This window comes from Sorex fumeus, unplaced genomic scaffold, assembly GCF_029834395.1.
Source record: "Sorex fumeus unplaced genomic scaffold, SorFum_2.1 ptg000125l, whole genome shotgun sequence".
Taxonomy (NCBI): domain Eukaryota; kingdom Metazoa; phylum Chordata; class Mammalia; order Eulipotyphla; family Soricidae; genus Sorex; species Sorex fumeus.
Genome location: NW_026606182.1, coordinates 4,397,598 through 4,422,007, shown reverse-complemented (window position 1 = coordinate 4,422,007; position 24,410 = coordinate 4,397,598). Strand labels below are relative to the sequence as shown.

Here is a 24,410-nt window from a genome sequence, read left to right as displayed (position 1 = left end):
CCTTTTCTCAGTGGACTTTGAACCTTTTCTGACCTTTTTCCTTTATGGGGCCCTCCTGTCCTTTTGGTTCATCCCCTAGTCTTGTGAAATGACCTCTCAGTTACACAGTTGTTTTTTAAATCTGTGATCCCCTTGTGACATCTCGGCGGCCCAGGGGACTGTGTCTCTCAGTTGGGAAATGCTGGTCTAGGCCACCATGGTGCCAGGTGAAAATGGTCAGCTTTTTATTTCCTCCTGCCCCACACCCCTTTCTCTGTGTGTCTGTTGTGGCTTGCCCCCATCTAGGGTGGAAAATGGTGCTGTGGGCTTCTGGGGGGATAGAGAACTGGCTGGCTTTGGGGCTTGGAGTAGTTCTGAGTGTTTTTCCTCACTTCAGCCTTTTTGAGGCCACTGCCTGGAGCAAGTGCCTCTGGCTGCAAGTTGACCCTGCGATAAAGGCCAGAACTCTCTTTGCTTTTCATTGTTTGTCCCCACCATTTATAGTAATCAGGTTGATTTTTCTTTTCTACTGCCCGCTGTAACAAATTACCCTAGAGTAAAACAATATAAATTCGTCAACTTTGGGTAGACAGGTTAAAAGTCTTACGCAGTTTCACTGAGCTAAAAAAAAAATCAGTGTTTCTCAGGGCTGTGTTCCTTTCTAGAAGGTCACAGAGAGAATCTATTTCCTTGACTTTTCAAGCTTCCTTGATTAATGATGATTTGTCCATCTTCAGAGCCAGCGGTGTTGAGACCTCATGTTGTCTCAATCCTACCTACTGTTTTTTTTTTTTTTTTGCTGTGATAGGGATGGAATGCATATTTGGAAGAAATACTTTGCCACTGAACTAGAACTCTAGCTCCTCCACTTACTCCTATCTATCGCTCCTACTTGTAATTATACTGAGCTCACCCAGATCATCCAGAATTATGTCTCTGTTTTAAGGTCAACTGATTAACAGCCTGCCATGTAATATAATAAATATGTTGATATATGAATATTGGGGTGGTGGAATTTTATGTTGCCTAATACTTATTTTGAACAATTATAATTCCAGTAGATAAAAATACTGTATGTGTTGTTCACTGAAGATATTATTCCACCTGTTATTAAAAATGGAACTTGGTGGGGCTGGGGCAATAGCACAGCAGGTAAGCGGTTTGCCACATGGCTGACCCAGGTTCGATTCCCAGCATCCCATATGGTCCCCCGAGCACCGCCAGGAGTGATTCCTGAGTGCAGAGCAGAAAGTAACCCTTGTGCATCGCCGGGTGTGACCCAAAAAGCAATAATAAATAAATAAGAGAGTTGTGTTTTAAAAAAAAATGGAACTTGGTTCATTTAAAATTTGTAGCTCAAGGGCTGGAGTGATAGCACAGCAGGTAAGGCATTTGCCTTGCACTCAGCCAACCCGGGTTTGATTCCCAGTATCCCAAATGGTTCCCTGAGCACTGCCAGGAGTAATTCCTGAGTGCAGAGCCAGGAGTAACCCCTGTGCATTGCCGGGTGTGACCCAAAAAGCAAAAAAATAAAATAAAATTTGTAGCTCAGGTCGGAGTGATAGTATAGTAAGCCACTTGCTTCACATGCAGCTGACCCGGCTTCAACAGCTGGCACTCCATATTGCTCCCCAAGCACTGTCGGGAGTCATCCCTAAGTGCAGAACCGGGAGTAAGCACTGAGCACCATGGATTGTGGCCCTGAAACAAAAGGAAAACCAAAAACTTGTGGCTTCGCGCCAGAGAAACAGTCCAGGGATTAAGGCATCGCCCTTGCATGCAGCTAGTTCCATTTCTATTCCTGACACCAAATATGGTCCTTTGAGCACCCTAAGAGTGGCTACTGAGTACAGAGCCAGAAGTGGCCCGTAACAACTGCCATGTGTGGCCCAAAAAGAAAAGTAAAAAGATTGTGAGTCATTTTTTTTGTGATGCTATAATGACCAAAGCCTTTTCCACACCTTTCAGGGAAGTGTAACAGCGATGACGGTGTTTTTTCCTTTGGATACAGCTCGTCTTCGACTTCAAGGTGAGTATTCTTTGTTGTTGTCATATTCCTGTTCATTTGGTGTCGGGAAGCAAACATATGCCTCTAGTAAGTTATAAATCAGTGTAAGAATATTCTTTTGGGGGTTAAAGGGTAAAGGGGTTAATGTGCTTGCTTTGCATGCAGACTATCCTTCTTCAATCCCTGGCACCACTGGAAGTAACCAAACACAGAGCCAGGAGTAGCCCCTGAGTACTATTGAGTGTGGCCCATGCCCCTCCCCCAATAAAAGAATACCTTGGGAGGTATTTTTGTTTGAATATTCTGTTTGATTTAAGTTCACTGCTATGCATTTCTCTGACTTTAAATGCTGCCAATCATTGCTGTTTCCTAATTAGGGAGAAACCTACGTGAATTAGTCAGATCCTTACTTACATTTTTTTTCTTTTTGGGTAACACCCAGCAATGCTCAGGGGTTACTTCTGGCTCTGCACTCAGGAGTTACTCCTGGTGGTGCTTGGGGGGACCCTATGGGATGCTGGGGATTGGACTCAGGTTGGCTGTGTGCAAGGCAAATGCCCTCCCCACTGTGTTACTGCTCCAGCCCTCCTTAGTTACTTTCTCAAAACTTCCACTTACTCTTGTGTAGTTGCTCCTTTCCTTCATTTCCACATTTTTATATCTTCTAAATGTTCTACAGATGCACTGTCCTCCCATTGTTCAGCGATTTGCTCGAGCAGGCCCAGTAACTTGTTGTTACTGTGTTTGGCATATCGAATACGTCACAGATAGCTTGCCAGGAATTTGAATTTAATTGAGGTTGTTCCGTTTTTATTGTCAGTGCCAATAAAGACCAAGATCATCATCCTTTTGAGACTTCTTTTGGGGTTTTGGGTCATCCCCAACTGTGCTCAGGGTTTATTCTCAGCTCCATATTCAGTGATTACTCTCAAGTGTGAGGGGGCACTTTGTGGTACCAAGGATTGAACCCAGGCCTCCTGCAGACAAAGCGTACACTCAGCCTGTTGTGCTCTTGTCTCTCTGGCCCAGCATCTTTTACGTAATATAGCAGCTGGAACACTAAGTAAACCTTCAGAAACAAGGATTCTTTTTTCTTGTTTGTTTTGTTGTCTGCTTTTCTTAATGGGCTCCCTGCCAGCAGTACTGGGGGAGAACCCCATGGGGAAATTAGGTATTGAATTAAAATGTATTATGGATCATGGAAAAAAACACATGAAACTCAAGGAATCTGCTGTTAGGAATTGTAACACAGGAGCATCTTCCAGTTTTTAAGTGAACAAGGAAAACTGAAAATGAAGTAGGAGATGGCTTAGATAAGATAAATTGCTTGCTTATGCTGGAGTTGTTGCTGGAGTTATTTCTCAGAGAAACCTAGTTTAACTTTATATTCTTTGATCTTGTAGTTGATGAGAAAAGAAAGTCCAAAACTACTCATATGGTACTCTTGGAGATCATTAAAGAAGAAGGCCTGTAAGTACTATTTTATTCATCTCTGTTTGATTTGGAAGTTCATTAGGACTGTTAGGAGATATGGGCCTCCAAGTAGACTAATTTCCTGTCCATTCTCATAGCATTATAGTGTTATGAATCTGTAATCACCTGATTTATTAGTATACTATTGTTTCTATTTTCTTGAAGTTCTGTAGTTGGTTGTTTTGGTTTTTTGATTACAGAGTTATCTTTATGCATAGTATATCTAAGAAAGTAAAAGTTGTTTGGTTTAAGACTGGAAAGACCGATGAGTGAATGCTTTGCATGCAGGAGGCCTCAGTTTGATCCCTGGCACCTGAGCACTGAGCCAGGAGCAGTCTTTAGCTCGGTTGGGTGTGGCCCAGAAACCAAAAAAGGCTGTTTGGTTAATTCCTATCAGATGCATTAATGTAGATCCCCATTTTTATAACGTAATGACCCCCTGGGGGCCCGCAGGATATTCCAAGGAGGACTGTCAAATAAATAAATGGAGACCATAGTACAAAACTAGGAGACCAATTGTTAGAACATTCACAGAAAGGTAACAAAGAAGGGGGGCACAGTTAGAAAAAGTTTCAAAACACTGATATAGATATCTCTTTGTTTCTACTTTTATTTTGGAAAATATTTCAAGTTTAGTAAGGTTATAAAATTACTAGTACAGAGAGTATCAGTTTATGCATTGTACAGATTCATCCAATATTAATACTTTTTCTCGTTTATTTTACTATTTTTTCATCAATGTCTCTCTTTTCCCTGTTTTCTTTATCACATGCACACTATATCATATGCAATTTATTTCAGAACTCCTGGAGCATAAATTACATACTGTACATTAAATCTCTTTACCTTATAACAGTGATTCTTGAAAAGAACATAGTAGTCATCGTCTTTTTCTAAAATAGAATGTTTCTCATTTTAAGATGCCTATGTTCCTTCATTATTAGGTTAAGGTTATGCATTCTTTTTAATCTATTTACTTACATTTTTGCTGTTGTTGTGGGGCCACAACCAATAGCACTCGGTGCTTGGGTGCCATGCAGTACCTAAGACACTATGAGCCATATCCCTGGCATATTCTGTGGGTTGTTGAATATGGATACTGTATTTTTCTCAGGGTATCCATCTGGAGCTCCATATGGACTTGACCCCAGTCTTAACTAAATGTGGTGGGTTTTTTTTTTTTTTTTTGCTTTTGTTTTGGTTTTTTTTTGAGGGGGGAACCACACTGGCAATGCTCAGGTGTGATTCCTTGTTCTGCACTCAGGAATTAGTCCTCATAACCTTATGGAATGTCAGGGATCAAACCTGGGTCAGCCTAGTGCAAGGCAAGCACCCTACCCAGTACTATCTCTTTTGCCCCGATATCTTTTTTAAACTCACTTCATTTAATTGTTCTTGTCCTGTAATAAAATGTGAATGAAGCTGTGTCAACTAACAGCTGAGGTAAATTGTCTCTAATCTTACATAATAAAGGTAAAAGGTAAAGGCCCTCCCGTTGATCGTCGATTTACTCGAGCGGGCCCAGTAACGTCTCCATTGGAGACTTTGTTGTTACTGTGTTTGGCATATCGAATACGTCACGGGGAGCTTGCCAGGCTCTGCCGGGCGGGCGAGATACTCTCAGTAGCTTGCCGGGCTCTCCGAGAGGGGCGGAGGAATCAAACTCGGGTCGGCCATGTTAGCTGCCTGCAAGGCAAACGCCCTACCGCTGTGCTATCGCTCCAGCCCATAATAATAATAATAATAATAATAATAATAATAATCTTACATAATAATGTTATTAAAGAAAACCAAGAGAGAAATTCACTAAATCAGTCTTTAAATGCATGTTGTTTCTTTGGTGCCGTTAATGCTAGAAACTATATTTTGCCTTGGGCATCCTTCAGATGATAAGGTATGTGTGCAGTTCGGGGCATTTTATAGTGTAGCAATGAGACTTTGTAAATGTTGATAAGCCTAGAACCTTCTCTGCACATTTCTAGTGGCTTTTGTCCATCGTCTTTCTTTTTCTTTTTCTTTTTTTTTTTTTTTATGTAGGAGTACTGCTATTCATTCATCATCTTATTTTTCTTATTGTGTTTTTCCCTTAGCCTGGCACCATATCGTGGGTGGTTTCCAGTTATCTCCAGCCTCTGCTGCTCCAATTTTGTCTATTTCTACACTTTTAATAGCCTCAAAACAGTCTGGGTGAAAGGCCAGCGTTCTTCTACCGGAAAAGACCTGGTAGTTGGATTTGTTGCAGGTAACAAAAATCTGAATAGCTCAAGTCCATGTTCTCCCTTGTATGTGTATCTCTCTTGCTTGTCTCTTTTTGCCTGGTTATTTCCTCTCTGGAGAAGCCTGCCTTCTCTCTTGAACAAAAGTTTCTCTTCTTTCTCTCTTCTCACATCTTTCTTTGCAAGTGGCATTTGATAAAAACTGCCTTGCTTCACTTACATATATTTTGTATTGTTGTTATTGTTTTTGTTTTGGGGCCACACCCAGTGATGCTCAAGGGTTACTCCTGGCTTTGGGCTCAGGGATCACTCGGGCGGTGCGTGGGGGACCATATGGAATGCCTGGGATTGAACCCAGGTCAGCCAGAGGCAAGGAATACACTACCCACTGTACTATTCCTCCGACCCTGTTTTTATATTTTAATATTTGTTTTGCGGTTAATATATCTTGAAAGAGTTTATTTTAACTCAATAAAGCTGCAAATCATGTAGTGACACACACTTTAGCTTTGTAAGTTTACTGCACCAAGTTTACCATTTTTGGACCAGAGAGTTCAGTGGGCTAGAAAAGGAGACCTGAGTTTGATTTTTGGCACTTCATGGCCCCCTGACCACCACCAGAAATGAACCCTGAGCATTGCCACATTTAACCCCATCCCAGTGCACAAAGAAATATGCCATCTTCATCTGTACATTTTGATAGTTTTTTTTTTTTTTTTTTGCCAGACCCAGTGGTCCTCCGGGCCTCCCTTACTTCTGGCACTGAGCTCAGGAATTATTCCTGATTTTGGGAACCATTGCCAGGGATTGAAACCAGTTTGGCACATGCCAGGCAAGCACCCTGCCTGCTATACAATTGCTCAGACCCCCAGAGTTAAATTCGTTTTTGGGCCATAAGCGTTTGTGCTCAGGGGTTACTCCTGATTCTGTGCTCAGGGATAGCTTCGGCCAGGGACCATATGGGGTGCTGCGGATCAAACCCAGATCATTTGTGTGCAAGGCAAATAAATGCCCTTTCTGCTGTACTATCACTCTGGCACCATCCCAGAGTTAATTTTTATATATGAATCAAGTTTTATTTTTTTTCGTACGGATGTCTAGGTTTTCTGTCACTCCTTATTGATGAGAATATTCTTCTCCCATTTTGTGTTTTTGATGCCTTTGGAAGATCAGTTGATCATATATGTGAAAGTTTATTTTCCTTTTTCTCTTTAATTTTACTTTTTATTTCATTTTTTAAAAATTTATTTCTGGGGGTCAGAGCGGCAGCATAGCGGGTAGGGTGTTTGCCTTGCACGTGGCTCACCCAGGTTCGATTCCCAGCATCCCATATAGTCCCCTGAGCACCACCAGGAGTAATTCCTGGGTACAGAGCCAGGAGTAAACCTTGTGCCTCGCCAGATGTGACCCCCAAAAAGCAAAGAACCATAGAACAGCGAGTAGGGCCTTTTTTCCTTGCATGCAGCAAGCCCAGGTTTGATACCCGGAATCCCATATAGTTCCCCAAGCACTACTAGGAGTAATCCCTGAACGCAAAGCCAGGAGTAACCCAAGAGTACCGCCAGGTATGGCCCTAAATCCCAAAACATACATGTATATAAAGTGGTAGAGTACATGCTTTGCATGTTTGAAACCCAGCACTGTTGGTTGTTGCCTAAATACATATATACATGCATACATGCATACATACATACATACTTACATTTCCTGCCCTTATACCACACATCTGGTATGGTAGCTCTCTTTCTCTTCTGTATCAAGTTGCATTTCGTGTTGGGGAGCCACATGATAGGATTTGTGTCTTTGTTCTGCCACTTCTTATTTTGGGGCCACACCTTGGCCCAACCATTTTAAATGGTTTAAAGGGGAGGGGAAAGGGAAGACAAAGTACAGTGGGTAAGGTACTTGCCTTACATGTGGCCATCCTGGTTTGATTTCCAGCACATTTGGTCCCCCAGCATCACCAGGAGTGATCCCCGAGCACAAAGCCAGGAGTAAGCCCTGGTGTTGGGTCACACTACCAGGAGTGAACCCCCCCAAAAAATAGAATCATTTGAGTGAGAAGAACATTTTTCTGTCCTTTAGTATATATGTTGTTAGTGTTTCCATCTGAGAAATGAAGAAATAGCCATAGCTGGGAATAGAGTAATTTACATAGGCTTATAAGCAGGCAGCATTTTTTATTCTTCAGCCATAAGCATCATGCATGAGTAAGCCTTGCTTTTCTTCTCCAGAATGTTATTTTTTGTTTGATTAAGAAGATTGCAAACTTCAGTTTTTGATTCTCAAGTATTTTGAGTATCTTTTCTCAGAACTCATAAAAGTGGTTAAGAAATAGTGGTTTAAAAAATTATGTGTCCATCCATTTTGGCTTAGAAGATGAAAAAAGTACTTGAGTTGCTCATATAAAAAGCTTTGAAATACAAAATGTTTTTACAAGGACATCATGTTTTTTCTTTAAATGATGTAGTACATTTTGTACTTGAGATTGTCTTTCGAATCCTGAGTGTTTTAGCTTGTGTTAATGGGACATGAAAACAGAATCTTATCTTAAATTATTTATTATCTAGGAAGTTTTGATTTTGAAATAATTTTTTTCTTGGTTTTTGGGCTACATCTGACTCTGCTCTAGGCTTAACCCTTATTCTGTCCTCAGGATCCGCTTCTGGCAGGGCTCAGGGGAAAATATATGGTACTAGGAATAGAACCAGGGTCAGCTGCATGCAAGGTGAATGCCCTACCTGTTGTACTATCTCTTCAACCCCATTGATTTCTAAATGACTTAGTTACTAGGCAGTCTGTATCATTTATTTATATAGAATGTGCCTCCGTCCTCCAAGTCTGAGTACAGTGGAGAGCTCAGTAGCACTTTCTAATCTTTTTTTTTAGGTGAGCTATTAATTTTTCTGTAATGTGTACACTAGTGGGAATACATTAAAACATCTGGGCAAATGATCACGTATTGATATCTTGTTTCATGAGCACACGTGCTTTTTAAAAAAGGAAACGAATTTTTGGATAAAACTATTGTAGATTATGATCAGTCCCTCAAGCTTTAATGTAAGAATAAATTAAGTTGTAACTAAACATGCGTTCATGTTATTACATAAGTCAATAAAAATATAACACTTCATAAAATGACTTTACTCTTTCACCAAGTTTATTCTTGGGTAGGCAATATTTTTTGTAGTGTATTTTGAAATTCTATGGATCCAAGCTTTCTTTCTCTTATGTGTTTAAATAGTTTCAGTAAAAAGATTTTTCTTAGGATTGTCTCTTGGTTTTTCACCTAGAGGTCAGTATCTCAGTGTTTGGTTGTTTGCTAAGTTTGTTCATGGGTTCATTTGTCTGTTATTTATTGAATAAATATTTATAAAGTAGATGGTACTATGTAGCTATCCAGTTCTTCAATTATTTTAATAATTATTTAACAAAATAAAAATAATTATTAAATTATTTAATAAAATTATTTTAATAATCTTTTCAAGACTGATCAGGAATAGTTGAATGTCTCAAGATATTGATTCGAGATCATGTGTGATCAGAAAAGAAATATCTGACTCATATTGTTCCTTTCAAAGGCAGCCTTTGGGGGGGGGCTAAGATCCCCATCCTTTATTTGGGGGGGGGCACACATGGTGGTGCTCAGGACTTGTGCCTGACTCTGCTCAGGGATCACTTTGGGGGAGCTTGGAGGACTATTGGGGTGTTGGGGATTTAATCCAGGTCAGCCACATGCAAGGCAAGCATCCTACCGCTATAGTATCTCAACTACTCCTGGTCCCCATTCTTAAGTCTGTAAGAATCATGATGTTTGTGAAACTATTTCAGATGGTTTTATTGCCTTTTTTTTTTTTTTTGTGGGGAAGGAGTTTGGTACTCAATGTGGGAGGTATCTGGGATAAGCTTCATATAGGCAAAGCATACACTCTACTACTGGGCTACATCCCTGGCTCTGAGACATCAGGGTCTTGTTGTTTGATTTTAGGTTGGTTCCATGGATCCAACCCTGGGCCTCATAAATGTAGAGCATACACTTCTGCCACGTAGATACCTTGTTGAATCTGTTTCCGGTGTTCTGTGGAACCGCTGCTTACTCCCTGCTTATCTTAATTCCTTAAGTGATGAGGAACCCCTAGACCACAATGAAACATTTTCAGATGTCACCACTTTGTCCTGTCTGTCACCTTTTGTACCAGAGCCATACTGTCATAAAACCATGTGAGCTGATATATAATAGTTGTAAGCTGTTTTTTTGTTGTTGTTGTTTGTTTTTAATCTGATCTTAGTATGTGATCAGTTGCTAAGGCCGCTTCTTACTTAGAGCTGTTCCTTGGAAATTATCTTTGAAATTGTATCAAAATTGCTACACTTTTGGTTTCGTTTGGTTTGCTTTTTTGGCACACCTGGTGATGCTTAGGGATTACTCCTAGTTCTACACTCAGTGGGACCATATGGGATGCCAGGGATCGAATCTGGGTTGACTGCAGGTAAGGCAAGAACTCTATGCCTACTGTACTCTTTCTCAGGCCCCCCAAATTACCTTGAGTACTTTATAAATTAAGAAGTGGAGTGCCTTCTGCTGAGGAATGAGGAGACCCATTACTCTTCATGTGGAGTCATGGTGTTGCCAGCCCTTTTGGTGTCTATCAGCAAGGCTTCTGAATTGACTCTAACAGTAATGTCTTGTGTTGTACTCTGCTGGCACAAAGAGACACCTCAGCTTAATTCTCCCAGATCAGTGGCAGAGGAGATTTAACATATGAAAGCTTAAAAAGTTCCATTTTGCTTTCCCCTCATCTCCTCTCTTTCTGTTTAAAGGAGTGGTGAATGTTTTGTTGACAACTCCACTCTGGGTGGTAAACACCAGGCTGAAGCTGCAAGGAGCAAAATTTAGGAATGAAGACATTGTACCAACCAACTACAAAGGTATTATTGGTAAGTGTCTCTTGGGTGAGTCCTATTGTAAAGCTTTGCTTTTTTTCTTTTATTTGGGATTTATTGCCACAGTAAATTTCATAACAGAAAACCCAAATATCAGTGTCTAACAGTAAATATTTATTTTGTTTTTGTTTGGGGGCCATACCCAGCTAATGCTCTGGGGTTACTCCTGGCTTTGCACTCAGGAATTGTTCCTGGCAATGCTCAGGGGACCATATGGGGTGCTGGGGATTGAACTAGGTCACTGTGTACAAGGCAAAAGCACCTGACCTATTGTGCTCACTTGTTTTATTTTTTTGGGGGGAGGGAACAATAAACAATAAGCAAACTCACGGTTGACTTGTTTTATTTATTTTTGGGGGGAGGGAACAATAAGCATTTATTAGCTCATGTGTCTCTGTCTTACCTAGGTTGACCCCAGCCAGGGAATCTTAGTTCCTCCCAGTGTCTCTCCTTTTCCTGGGACCAGCCTGATCATTTATTTCTGTGACAGCAAAAGCCTAAGAGGAAGCTCTGATTTGTACACCTATATATCAAGCCCTTGTTTACATCTTTTTTTTTTCCAGTGCTGGAATTAAATCCAACACCACACACATTTGAGGAGTGCACTCTGCCTCTATGCCACTTTCCTGGCCCCCTGTTTATATCTTATTTGTGAGGCCCACTGTCCACTAACCACCTCTTGACTAAATCACATGTCAAGTGGTAGAGTAGTACATTTATGAAGTATATCATGGATGTAGCTGGAAATGAATGGTCTACTATGCTTGTTTGTTTTTTGTTTTTTTTTGTTTTTTTTGCTTTTTAGGTCCCACCACCCGGCAATGCTCAGGAGTTACTCCTGGCTTTGCACTCAGGAATCACTCCTGGTGGTGGTTGGGGGACCATGTGGGATGCTGGGAATCGAACCTGGGTCAGCCACGTGCAAGGCAAACGCCCTACCCGCAGTGCTATTGCTCCAGCCCCAATATGCTTGTTTTTAAAGGGTTTTTGGGTAAAGATACTAGATTGGGGCTGGAGCGATAGCAAAGCAGGTAGGGCGTTTGCCTTGCACATGGTCGACCCAGGTTCGATTCCCAGTATCCCATATGGTCCCCCAAGCACCACCAGGAGCAATTTCTGAGTGCATGAGCCAGGAGTAATCCCTGTGCATCGCTGGGTGTGACCCAAAAGGGAAATAAAAAAAGATTAACTAGATTGGGGCTAGAGCGATAATACCGTAGGCAGGGCATTCACCTTGTGTATGGCTGACCTGGGTTTGATCCCTGGCACCCCATATGGTCCCCTGAGCCCTTCCAGGAGTGATCCTGAGTGCAGAGCCAGGAGTAAGCCCTGAGCACCATTAGGTGTGGCACACACAAAAGATATTAGATTTGTTTTTGACAATTCTGCCTCTGCTTTTTTAGTAGTACCACACTGCAGAGTCTCCTTTTATGTGCTTCTATCTTTGTAATGAGAATAGTGATTTTCTTACAAAGTGTACTCTAGGGATTGTCTTAATTGATTTGTTGTATTAAACTGATTTGTTGCCAAATATGGGGGCTATCAGTTGACAATTTTTGGTAATACAGAACTCCCAGTGGGGGTGATAACTGTTTAGGAAATCTTGAAATTCTAATCCTAGATTGTTAGAAATGAGTTACCAAGGATAGAAACTGATCTCTATGATAACTTGGTGCTTTCACTGTCTGATGTTCATCAAGAAGTAGCTAACTGATGAGTTTGCCCCTAAAATATCATTGCAGGGAACAGGGATGGTAGTGCACATACCTGGCATGGTCCACAGTCCACCTCAGTCATCACTGAGAGTGGCCCAGCTGGTCCCTATCCAGCATCACTGGACTAAAAAAAAAACGAGTAAAATATTACAGGAAGGAAATCTTGATAGAAACAGTGTGCTTTGTGTTGAGTATATTTGAACAGAATTGACGTGGCTTTCTCTAGTTAGAGGACTGTCATCAGATTATCCTCTATTTCTTGCTTAGATGCTTTTCACCAGATCATTCGAGATGAAGGAATCTTGGCCTTGTGGAATGGCACGTTTCCCTCCTTGCTTTTGGTCTTCAATCCTGCCATCCAATTCATGTTCTATGAAGGTTTAAAGCGGCAGATTTTAAAGAAACGAACGAAGGTAATTACCAATTTTGATGACCACAGTAATAGTAAATAGTAATCTCTAATACTGCTTGTTATTTGGATTGACATGGTCGAGTATTTCCTTGTTTTCCAGCTCTCGTCTATGGATGTGTTCGTCATAGGTGCAATAGCCAAAGCAATTGCTACCACGGCCACCTACCCTATGCAGACAGTGCAGTCGATTCTGAGGGTGAGTGCTGGGATTCTTCCTGCTTTTAGTCAGGCGCATTTAAAAAATATGTAGGGGCCGGAGTGATAGTACAGTGGGTAGGGTGTTTGCCTTGCACACTGCCGACCTGAGTTCAATCCCTGGCATCCCATATGGTCCCTCAAGCACCACCAGGAGTAATTCCTGAATGTAGAGCCAGGTCTAGCCCCTGAGCATCACTGGGTGTTACCCCAAAAAGCAAAAAAAAAAAAAGTAGTTTCTCTGTTTGTTTTTTGTTGTTTTGGGGTCACACCCTGTGGTGCTCAGGTCTTACTTCCTGCTCTGTCCTCAGGAGGTCTGACTCCTGACTCCTGTCTCCAGCAGAGCTCAAGATCTACTCACAAGCACCTATGCAGTGCCAGGCATTGAATGGGGGTTGGCGAATCATTCAGTGTTGGTTGTATGCCTGGCCATCCCGTGTCTTTGACTAAAGGTGGAGGAAGATTCACTGAGAACCTTATGAAAATTAAATTTTCTTCCTTCTCTTTCAAGTTTATTTGTTTTATGCTCAGAGTAGGTTATCCTTTGCAAAACCATAGGTTGATTCCTTTAAGACGTCTGGGAAAAATTAATGACCTAACTTCTGAAGTACACTTGAATTTGTTCCCCCAACCCCCATTGATTAAGTTATTTGCTCACATTTATTATGCATCCATACTCTGAGAAACTGGGCATACATGGTCACTGGCACAGTCAGAACCTCTGTACACCTCAAGGCAAGTATGAATAGCTAAATAAGCAAAAATAAATATGTACGGACAGATTGAGAAAAGAGCTATCAAGGAAGCATTCCTTGATAACATGGAGAGAGATTTAACTGCAGATGGATTCCTCTGAGAGTGCATGTGTGAATCAAAACTTAAAGGGAAATAACGATCCAGCCATGCAGAGAGAGGAGGAAAGAGTTATCCAGAGCCAGGACACATTATGTGCTTGTGTGACTCCTCCATACTGAAAGCTTGAAGAGCTTTCAAATGTGAAGAGCTGGGTGAATTCTCGGAATTGAAAGCAGGGCTGGAGAGTGGCTCAGGAAGAACAGGGACAGATTGAATTTACAGCAGGGAAGCTAAAGGGGAGAACCAGATTTTTTTCATCACATGGGAAGACTTTTTTTTAATTTAAATTTTATTTTCCCCTTATACTTATATATAAAGTAAACATCCAATATTCCAACACCAATCCCACCACCATTATACTTTTCCGCCATCATTATTTCCAATTTTCCCAATCACCCCTTCAGGCTACCTCCATAGCAGGTCCTCAATGATTTATTTTCTGTTTCTTGTTATAAATAATTTTCTTAAAGAACGTTTAAGATCAAAAAACGTTTCCTTAGAAGAAAGTTAGTGTAGGGGCTGGAGCATGCCTTGCATGCGACTGATCCCAGTTCAATCCCCGGCATCCCATATGGTCCCCTGAGCAATGCCAGGAGTAATTCCTGGGTGTAGAGCAAAGAAACCCCTGAGCATGTGACCCAAAAAGCCAAAAAAAAAGAAAAGAAAAAAGAAAGTAAACATTATTATATCTCATCATGGAGCCATTAAGTTCTTGTATAAGAGATTACTAAAACGTTGTTACAGGTTAAGCCTTCTGTGTTTATGTTTTGTTAGTCAAGATCGGTTTCATTTTACATTACATCCCATCCAATCTAGTGTGCTACTCCTTGTTTATCAGTGGTATTATCCGAGTTTGGGATGTCGTGCAGCCGTATGCTTCAGGAATTCAAAAATGTTGGATGGGGTGATGCATGAACTAGCTCTTTAATCCCTGTTACTTTGTTGTTAATTTAGTTTTGGAGCCACACCTGCTGAGGATCTGAGGCTACTTCCAAAGATGTTCTGGGGTCCATGCATCCCAGGGTCAAGCCCAGGCCTCCCAAATACAAAGGATATGCACTAGCCCTATGAGCTATGTTCCTAGCCCCTGATTATTATTTTTTGAGTTAAAATTTTCTTCACGATTCTCAATAAAATAAAAATGTCCATGCTTACTCCATTTAAAAAATATTTATTTCAAAAAAAAAAGAGAAGTATTTATTTCTACTTACTAAAATTGTGTAAGGGTGGCATAGTATCTCAATGTTCTCAATGGACTGAGAACATGCTGTGCATGCAGGAGACCCTGGTTGATCCCCAGTCTTACATGGTCCTCTGCTCACTGCTGGGAGAGACTCCTAACTAGAGAGAGGTGTGCCCTAAGCACTGCTAGATATAGTTACAATGCCCTTCCCTCAGTATTTTTTGTTTATTTTTTGGGGCCATGCCCATTGGTTAGAAGCCACAATCTGGCTTTGTACTCAGGGACCACACCTGGAAGTACTCTGGGGACTGAGGTACTGGGATTCAAATCAGGGTAGACTAGGCAAGCGTCTTATCCTTTGTGCTATATGTTGAGCTTCCCAATTTTTTTCCAGAATATCAAATGATTCATAATTGTTTAAAAATTTTTAATTAACTGAAAAATTATGAAAAACATGATACTATTTGGATATTTTTATTTACTGTGTTTAATGTTGGACATTAAAAGTAAAAGTAAAGGCCCTCCCGTTGATCATCGATTTGCTCGAGCAGGCCCAGTAACGTCTCCATTGGAGACTTTGTTGTTACTGTGTCTGGCATATCGAATACTCTCGGTAGCTTGCCGGGCTCTCCGAGAGGGGCGGAGGAATCGAACTCGGGTTGGCCATGTTGGCTGCGTGCAAGGCAGACGCCCTACCCGCTGTGCTATCGCTCCAGCCCCTAATGTTGGACATTACCCAGACATAATTTCCTCTGCAGTTAGATATTAAGATAAAGAAGATGTAATTGGGGCTGGAGGGATGGCTCCATGGAGTTATGCATATGCTTTGCATGTAGGTTGGATCTCCCTGGGACTGAATTGTTCCCCAAATACCACCATGAACAAGTTCTGAGCACAGAGCTCAGAGCAGCCCCAAGCCTTGCTTGGATATGACCCAAAAGCAAAAAACCAAAAAATTCTCAGCAATAAACAGGGGTGGAGAGAGTGCTCAGTAGGCGCAGTGAATGCCTTGCAGCAAAGCAAGAGGCCTGGTTGGATCCTTGGCATCACATGGTTGTCTGAGCACTGAGCCTGGAGTGGGCCCTGAGCACCAAGAGCTGTGGGCCCAAAATAAAACAAAGCAAAATAAAATTTAAAACAGAGCAAGACATAGTAATTTCCTTTTTTCTTCATCCCCAGTTTGGACGTCACAGACTAAACCCAGAAAACAGAACACTGGGAAGTCTTCGGAATGTTCTCTATCTTCTTCATCAACGCGTAAGGTGAGCGATCATTCTGTCCTGTCTCTGAACAGCCATCTTTGTCCAAAGGTGGCTTGGATTTCCTTATTCTGTTGACTCTCTTATTATCCTGTTATAAAATAGTCAAAGGAAACAGAACCTGAGAACTAGTCTGTGGAACTGTATTTTCTATTGCAAGGAGGGTTGGGGCCAGGGTTTCAGAGGGAGAACTGAGACATGGTGAAGAGAAGCTATAAGGCCAGTAAAACCTCAAAATTTAGTTGCCTGTGACAAGACAGGTTGTAAGGTGAGAGGATTTACAAAGGAACACGAAGATATACTTTGATGGTGCTGAATGTGTTCATTCCTAGAAGTGGTGATAGTTATCATGTTGAAGTCAATTAAACTTTAATAAAGCTATAAATACATTCATACCTGGTATTTTTTCTCTCCATCCCATTCCAAGGAAGCTTTCAAAGTTAAGTGAATGGTTTCAGATTACATAAAACATGGATTTTACGTAGTCACTTTTATACAAAAGGGTTCACATAGTAATTCGGTTTTGTAGCTTGCTTTTTGTAAACATCCTTTTTTTTAAAGAAGCAAATATTTGTAATTTCTTAAATTTGTCACTTCGATATAACACTACTATAAATGGTAAGATTTCTTGTTTCTTTTCACCATATTAGGGTTCTCCCTTTGAAGCCCTCTCCCCAAATCTTCCTGCAAGAGTAACCACAGCTATGTAGACCAGTTCTTGGGTTCTGTTACCTTTGGCTATTTATTGTCCTTTGCTGTGCTTTTTTTAAATCCCACAATATGAGAGAAGTCATTCTGTATCTCTTCTTCAGGTTGACTGCAGTCAACATAATACCTTCTAGTTCAATCCCTGTTGGGGCAAATCCTGTGACTTTGTATTTTCTGGAAGCTGAGTAGTATTTCATTTTATATAATTTACATAGTTTCTTTATTCAATCATCTGTTTTTAGACACTCCAAAAATCTGAAAATATTTTTCTAGATTTCAGCTATTTTGAATATTGCTGCAATGATCATAGGATTGCAAATGTCTTTTGTGTTTTTTTTTTTGTTTGTTTGTTTTTGTTTTTGTTTTGGCTTTTTGGGTCATACCTGGCGATGCACAGGGGTTACTCCTGGCTTTGCACTCAGAAATCACTCCTGGCGGTGCTCAGGGGACCATATGGGATGCTGGGGATCGAACCTGGGTCGGCCACTGTGCTATCACTCCAGCCCCGCAAATGTCTTTTCTGAATAGAGATTTTGGGTCCTTGGGATAAATGCTCAGAAGTGGAATTTTTAGATCATTTGGAAGCTCTATTCCTAGATTTTTAGGAGTGCCTATAGTTTTCCAGAAAGTTTAAATTACTAGACAATCCATTAGCAATGAATGAGGGTTCCTTTTTCCCCCACATCCCATCAATTCTAGTTGATTTTGTTCTTTTTGATGTGTGTCAGTCTCATTGCTGTGAGGTGATATTTTATTGTTACTGTTTTGCTTTGCATTTCTCTGTTATAAGGTATGCAGAGAATATTTCATATACTTTCTGGTCATCTGTATGCCTTTGTAAACATTTTTTTTGGCACCAAAGGCAGAACCTCAAACCACATACATGCATATAAAATATATTCCTTTTTACTGAACTACATTCCAGCCCTAATTTTTTGTAGACTTATTATCACTGACAACAATTCATATCCATATATGTATCTTTTTATAATCACCTTTTTACATCTCACTTAATCACTTATCACTTAATCCCCGTTATTCATCGATTTATTCGAGCGGGTGCCAGTAACGTCTCCATTCATCCCGGTTGCGTGCTAGCGTAGCCCAATGGTATCTGTTCGTTTTAGGAACATGTAGAGCCTCAAACCGATCATTTAGGGTCTTGACGAAGAAGTCTGACCATCTTATAGGTGGGCGTCCACGTGATCTTTTGATGTCTCGTGGAATCCAATCAGTAATGGCTCTAGTCCAGCGGTTGTCTGTAAACCTCATTACATGTCCAGCCCATCTGATTTTTGATGTCTTGGCAAATGAGACAGCGTCTCTGATTCTTGAGCGTTGACGAAGATCAGAACTCCGGATTCTATCTCTCATTTGAGTGAATCGTGATATTCCAAGCATAGTTCTTTCGATTCCTCTTTGAGAGACCCGAATAGTGTTCTCATCCTGTTTTCGTAGGGTCCAGGTCTCTGAGGCATATGTTAATGCAGGAAGAATAGTGGAATCAAAGAGATGTGCTCGTAGTTGGAGGTTCTTTGTCCTTTTAGTTATTTCTTCAATGCTCTTGAAGGCATTCCAAGCCGCTCTCTTCCTCCTGCGTAACTCAGGTGCCAGGTCATTCATCATGTTGATGTCTCGACCTAAGTATATATAACTGTTGCATTCGGAGATGGTGGTTCCGTTGAGAGCGAATGGAGCGTCAGGAACAAGGCTGTTTCTCATAAACATTGTCTTCGTAAGATTCAGCTGTAGTCCAACCTTTCCACACTCACGGTCAAAGTCCGCAAGCATTTGTGCCGCTTGGCTGATGTTTGGTGTTATTAGAACGATGTCATCAGCAAAGCGGAGGTGGTGTAGTTGCCGACCATCTATCTTCACTCCCATGTTTTCCCATTCTAGTCGTCGCATGATGTTCTCGAGGGTGGCACTGAAGAGTTTTGGTGAAATGGTATCACCCTGCCGAACCCCTCTCTTGATATGGATGATTACTTCTTTGTAGAATGGTGAGATCTTGGTAGTGAATCCGCAATAGAGCTCACGAAGGATCCTGATGTATTGAGTTTGTACGCCCTGATTGGCTAGGGCTTCCATGACCGCTTCCGTCTCAACAGAATCAAAGGCCTTCTTTAAATCAATGAACGTTAGACAGAGCGGCATCTTGAACTCCCGAGATACCTCAATGAGCTTGGTTATTGTGTGGATATGGTCGATGGTACTGAATCCTTTTCGGAATCCAGCTTGTTCACATGGTTGTCCTTCATCTAGTGTTCTGCTAATCCTATTCAGGATGACTCGAGTGAATAGTTTGTAGATGACAGACAATAGGCAGATTGGGCGATAGTTGCCAATGTCGTGGATGTCTCCTTTCTTGTATAGTAGTACAGTCTTGCTGGTTTTCCATTGGGATGGAACCTTGCATTCAGACAGGTAGCGTGTGAAGAGTCGAGCTAATGTATTGATGAGTACTGATGGTAAGTTCTTCAGGTGTTCAGGTCTGATCTTGTCTGGGCCAGGTGCTTTTTGTTTCTTTACCGACGAGATGGCATGTTGGATTTCGGAAGGGAGAACATTGGGAACGACATATCCATCATGTGGTATGTGGTATGTGGGCAAGTGGATGTGGCTATTAAAGAGATCTGAGTAGAATTCATGAATAATCTTCTCCATTGCCCTTCTGGAAGATGTGATAGATCCATCATGATGTCGGAGGGCAGTCATCTTGGTTTTGTAGTTGGTGAAGGACATCTCACTGTATATAATTATATATTGACCAGTACACATATAACAGATCTTTAGTTTTTTTTCTTTAGAGAAATTGCTGAATGAACAACCCATAAATTTAGTTCTCTATACCTGAATGGTTACAAGTATAGAGAAAATTCCTTGAAGTGAAATTACTTGGTTAAGAAGTTTGAACATAGAACTTTTTTTTTTTTTGCTTTTTGGGTCACACCCGGCTATGCTCAGGGGTTACTCCTGGCTCATGCATTCAGGAATTACTCCTGGCGGTGCTCGGGGGACCATATGGGATGCTGGGAATCGAACCTGGGTCGGCCGCGTGAAAGGCAAATGCCCTACCAGCTGTGCTATCGCTCCAACCCCAAACATAGAACATTTTGATGGACTTTGTCATATTGACTCTCCAAAACTGGTGTCAGTTTTCATTTCTACAATGTTATGAGAGTTACAAAAGATTGTTAGTTAAATGTAAAGTTAATTAGGGCCAGAGAGATAGTACAGCAGGTAGGAGCTTGCCTTGCATATGGCTGACATGAATTAATTTCCTGGCATCCCATATGGTTCTCTGAGTACCACAAGGAGTGATCCCTGAGCACAGAGCCAGGAGTAACCCCTGAGCATTGCCAGGTGTGGCCCCAACTTCCCCCACCACCACCAAAGTTAAAAGTAAAATTATTGAATGAGGGCCAGAGCAATAGCACAGCGGGTAGGGTGTTTGCCTTGCACACAGCCAACCCAGGTTAGATTCCCAGCATCCCATATAGTCCGCCGAGCACCGCCAGGAGTGATTCCTGAGTGCAGAGCCAGGAGTAATCTGAGCATCGCCGGGTGTGACCCAAAAAGAAAAAAAATTATTTAATGACATTAATTAGAACTCTGTAGGATTATATAGTTTCAAATCCATGGTGCTTACACATGTTTTGTCTAGTTTGGTTATTCCTTTATTTATTTTATTTTATTTTATTTTTTTATTAGTGAAACACCATCAGGTACAGTTATAGACTTACAAATTTTTGTGCTTGGGTTTCAGTTATGCAATGAGTTTTTTCCTTTATTTTCATTTTTACAAATGGATGTGACCTCAGAACCAGGAAACAGGTTTTTTTTTGTTTTTTGTTTTCTTTTTTTTCTGTAGGAGTACTGCTATTTATTCAGCCACTGATTAGCTGATTGAATTGGGCATGAACTCCACCTTAATTTATTTATTTATTTATTTTCTTTTTATATTTATTTATTGAATCACTGTGGGAAAAGTTACTAAGCTTTCAGGTTTAAGTCTCGGTCATAGAATGAACAAACACCTTTCCCTTTACCAGTACTCATTTTTCACCACCAAGAACCCCAGTATATCCCCCCTCCCACCCCTCCAAATGCCTGTGACTCTTCTCTACATTGATTACATTTATTATTTCGACAAAAGATTCACGAACCAGGAAACAGTTTTATTTTGGTTTTTGGAGCCACCACCTAGTGGTGCCCAGGGGCGAGTCACAGCTCAGGGGCCCATGAGTTGCTCCTGGTGGCACTTGAGGGATCATATCCAGTACCAGGGATCTATGGAGCCTTCCTACATGTAAAGCACATGCTCAGTCCTTTGAGTTATCTCTCTGGTCCCAACAAACAGGTTTTGAGAAAGAAAGTGATTTCCCAGCACCAAACATGAAGGTGACCCGCAAGTTCAAAATGTATATGCGGTAGTGCTGAGGAAGTGCTATATGAACGAAGAACTCTCATTCATGCACATGACTTACTCTGCAATGAACATACCTGGCTGTCCAGTAAGATTGCCACGAATTAAATCTGACTCTGGGGTCCTTGAAATGTGGCGGGTGCTTGAGGCCAGAGCGATAGCACAGCAGGGAGGGTGTTTGCCTTTCATGCAGCCGACTGGGTTTCAATCCCTAGCATCCCATTTGATCCTCCAAGCACCGCAAGGAGTAATTCTTGAGTGCAGAGCCAGGAGGAACCCCTAAGCATCGCTTGGGTGTGACCCAAAAAGAAAAAATAATGGCTGGTGCAAAATTGAATTGTTTTGTTTTGTTTGTTACTAGCTGCTGTGGGGAGAGTAAAGTGGGGAGTAAGAATGTTTTTCATTTGACCAGGGGTGGAAGCCAGGGCCTCATGTATGCAGGGCATGTGCTCTTTAATTTTAATTGCCGCATGTGGTTAGTAACCATATTCGGCCATCAGGTTTTCCTTGTAACACCTCTTTAAACTTCAGATTTATGGAGTTCCAGTTAAAATATGCCTTGTGGGGCTGGAGCAATAGCACAGCGAGTAGGGGAGTAGCGTTTGCCTTGCACGCAGCCAACCTAGGTTCGATTCCCAGCATCCCATATGGTCCCCCGAGCACCGCCAGAAGTAATTCCTGAGTGCATGAACCAGGAGTAACTCCTGTGCATCACTGGGTGTGACCCAAAAAGCAAAAAAAAATAAAATATACCTTGGAGGGCCAGAGAGATAGTACAAGTTTAAAGCATTTGCCATGCATTCCACCCCCAGTTTGGCACCACATATGGACCCCTTGCAGTCAGGGGTCACGCCTAAGCATAGAGCCAGGAATATAGAATTGCCCCTGAAGCAAAAAAATCAAAAATAAATAGGTGTGGCCTCAAAACCAAACATAAATAATAAAATATACCCCTGGAGCGATAGCACAGCGGTAGGGCATTCGCCTTACAAGCGGCCAACATGGCCAATCCGAGTCCGATTCCTCCGCCCCTCTCGGAGAGCCCGGCAAGCTATCGAGAGTATTCGATATGCCAAACACAGTAACAACAAAGTCTCCAATGGCGACGTTACTGGGCCCGCTCGAGCAAATCGACGATCAACGGGAGGGCCTTTACCTTTATCTTTACCCCCGAGCACGACTGAGTGTGGCTCGGAAAACTACAAAAAAACTATGAAAGCATTTTATTTTGGTTTTTGTTGGTGGGGAGCTCACGGAGCTGAGATGTGTCTCTCTGCAGTGATCAGGGTGGGCCCAGCTGGGTCGCCTGAATGCAAAGCACGAACTGCAGCCCTTTGAGCTAGCTCCAGGGCCCTAAAAATGCAAATTTTCAGTCTCATCCCAGATTTAATAAATCGGAACCTGTGGATGGTTCCCAGCAATCTGTTTAACCAGGCCCCCAGGTGAGTCTAACTAAATTTGGAAATCACTGGCTTGGAAGATGCAGTGTACGGGAAGACTGAGCAGGGTAGTTTTTTAAAATTTCTGTCACTTTCTCTAGGTCGGTCGAAACTAAAGTGATCTAAACCATTTGGCATGGGGACTGTTATGTTGAAATAACAGAATTGGGAGAGCAAAACAGATCCTGAGGTTTTTCCGTTGGAGCTCAGATTTCTGTGTTGAAGCAGTTTTAGGAGATCAGGATTTGCATCTCATCGGTGGGGTATTGGCAGCATTCCACTGATTAATGATGATCTTAATAAAGACACTGTATTGGGGACCGGGAGGATAGTACAGCAGGGAGGGTGCTTGCCTGCACACAGCTGACCTGGATTCAGTCCTCGGTTTCCCCATATTCCACCATTAGAAGTGTTCCCTGAGCAGAGCTTGGAGTAAGTCCTGAGCACCGCCAGGTATGTCCCCAAAACAAAGCAAACAAAACTCATGTACACAAAGGACAAACTTTTGCAAAGAAATATGTTGCTTTTTTTTTTTAAATAGACTTAACCCTAATAAAGAAAACTTTTATTTATTCAGTTTTTTTTTCCTCATAGGCGATTTGGAATTATGGGACTCTACAAAGGCCTGGAAGCCAAACTGCTGCAGACAGTCCTCACCGCGGCCCTCATGTTCCTTGTTTACGAGAAACTGACAGCTGCCACCTTTACAGTTATGGGGCTGAAGAGGGCGCACAAGCGCTGAGGCACCACAGGCTTCTGAGTGTGGAGAGATGTCCGAGAGAGGGCGTTTCCTTCCCCTGAGGAAACGTGACTCCTCTTACTCTTGCTCTTTGCACCTTGAGTTTTAACCCTCATTGACTTGAAATACATCTGAGGGTAAATATATATAGCCAGGCAAACCCCACCACAAATTCACTGTAATGGTTGCTTGAAGTTTGTGGGTGAGGGGGAAATTGGACAGACAGTCAAAAAACTTGATCGAAAACCTGAAAATGAGTTTTATGGGGATTTATTGGTCTCCGTAAGAGAAACAGACTTTCGTTGTCATGTGTAATATTTTTCCAGTTAGTCTTTCATGAATTTACAAATTGTTCTCCTTCCATGAGTCCTCCTCCAGATTCTAGGACAAATTTAATACATGTAATTTTTCTCATATGTCTCAATCTGGGAGTTTTCCTTACTGAAAATAATATTATGACTGTGCCATAGGCACATTATTTTTGTTGAACTTTTAATCTTCTGCTTAAGGAAAGGTGTCTTCTTTAGTACACAAGCTATTTATTTTGTGGAAGAAATGAAAATTAAATTATTAATGCCTAAAAATTCTCTTACGGTGTATTTGTATGCATCATTTATTGATACTTAATGTAAAGATAAATTTGAATCAACCCTTTCAACTAGATGTAGAGCTAAATTTGTATCAACCCATACAAAACTTGAGGTTTTGAGCTAGCTGGAAAGGGCTTGGAAAAAGACTCTGCATGCAGGAGTCCTAGGTTCTGCCCCAGCACTGCATAATTCCCCGAGCACCATTGAGTGTGACCCCCAAACAAACCAAAAAACCCACAGGGAGAGGGAGCAGATACCTCTGCTCC

General features: G+C 41.6%; 1 protein-coding gene across 1 annotated transcript in view; it reads left to right on the top strand.

The window, feature by feature from the left end:
* SLC25A17 (solute carrier family 25 member 17) overlaps positions 1-24,135 on the top strand; it is a 41,165-nt gene extending 17,030 nt beyond the window's left edge. Inside the window, exons 2-9 of the mRNA XM_056137514.1 lie at positions 1,948-2,008; positions 3,391-3,457; positions 5,551-5,702; positions 10,498-10,614; positions 12,603-12,748; positions 12,848-12,943; positions 16,160-16,242; positions 23,410-24,135. Of these exons, the coding sequence (XP_055993489.1) occupies positions 1,948-2,008; positions 3,391-3,457; positions 5,551-5,702; positions 10,498-10,614; positions 12,603-12,748; positions 12,848-12,943; positions 16,160-16,242; positions 23,410-23,557 (870 nt within the window). The 3' untranslated portion in view covers positions 23,558-24,135. The remainder of the gene's footprint in view (positions 1-1,947; positions 2,009-3,390; positions 3,458-5,550; positions 5,703-10,497; positions 10,615-12,602; positions 12,749-12,847; positions 12,944-16,159; positions 16,243-23,409) is intronic.
* Positions 24,136-24,410: the final 275 nt, after the last annotated feature.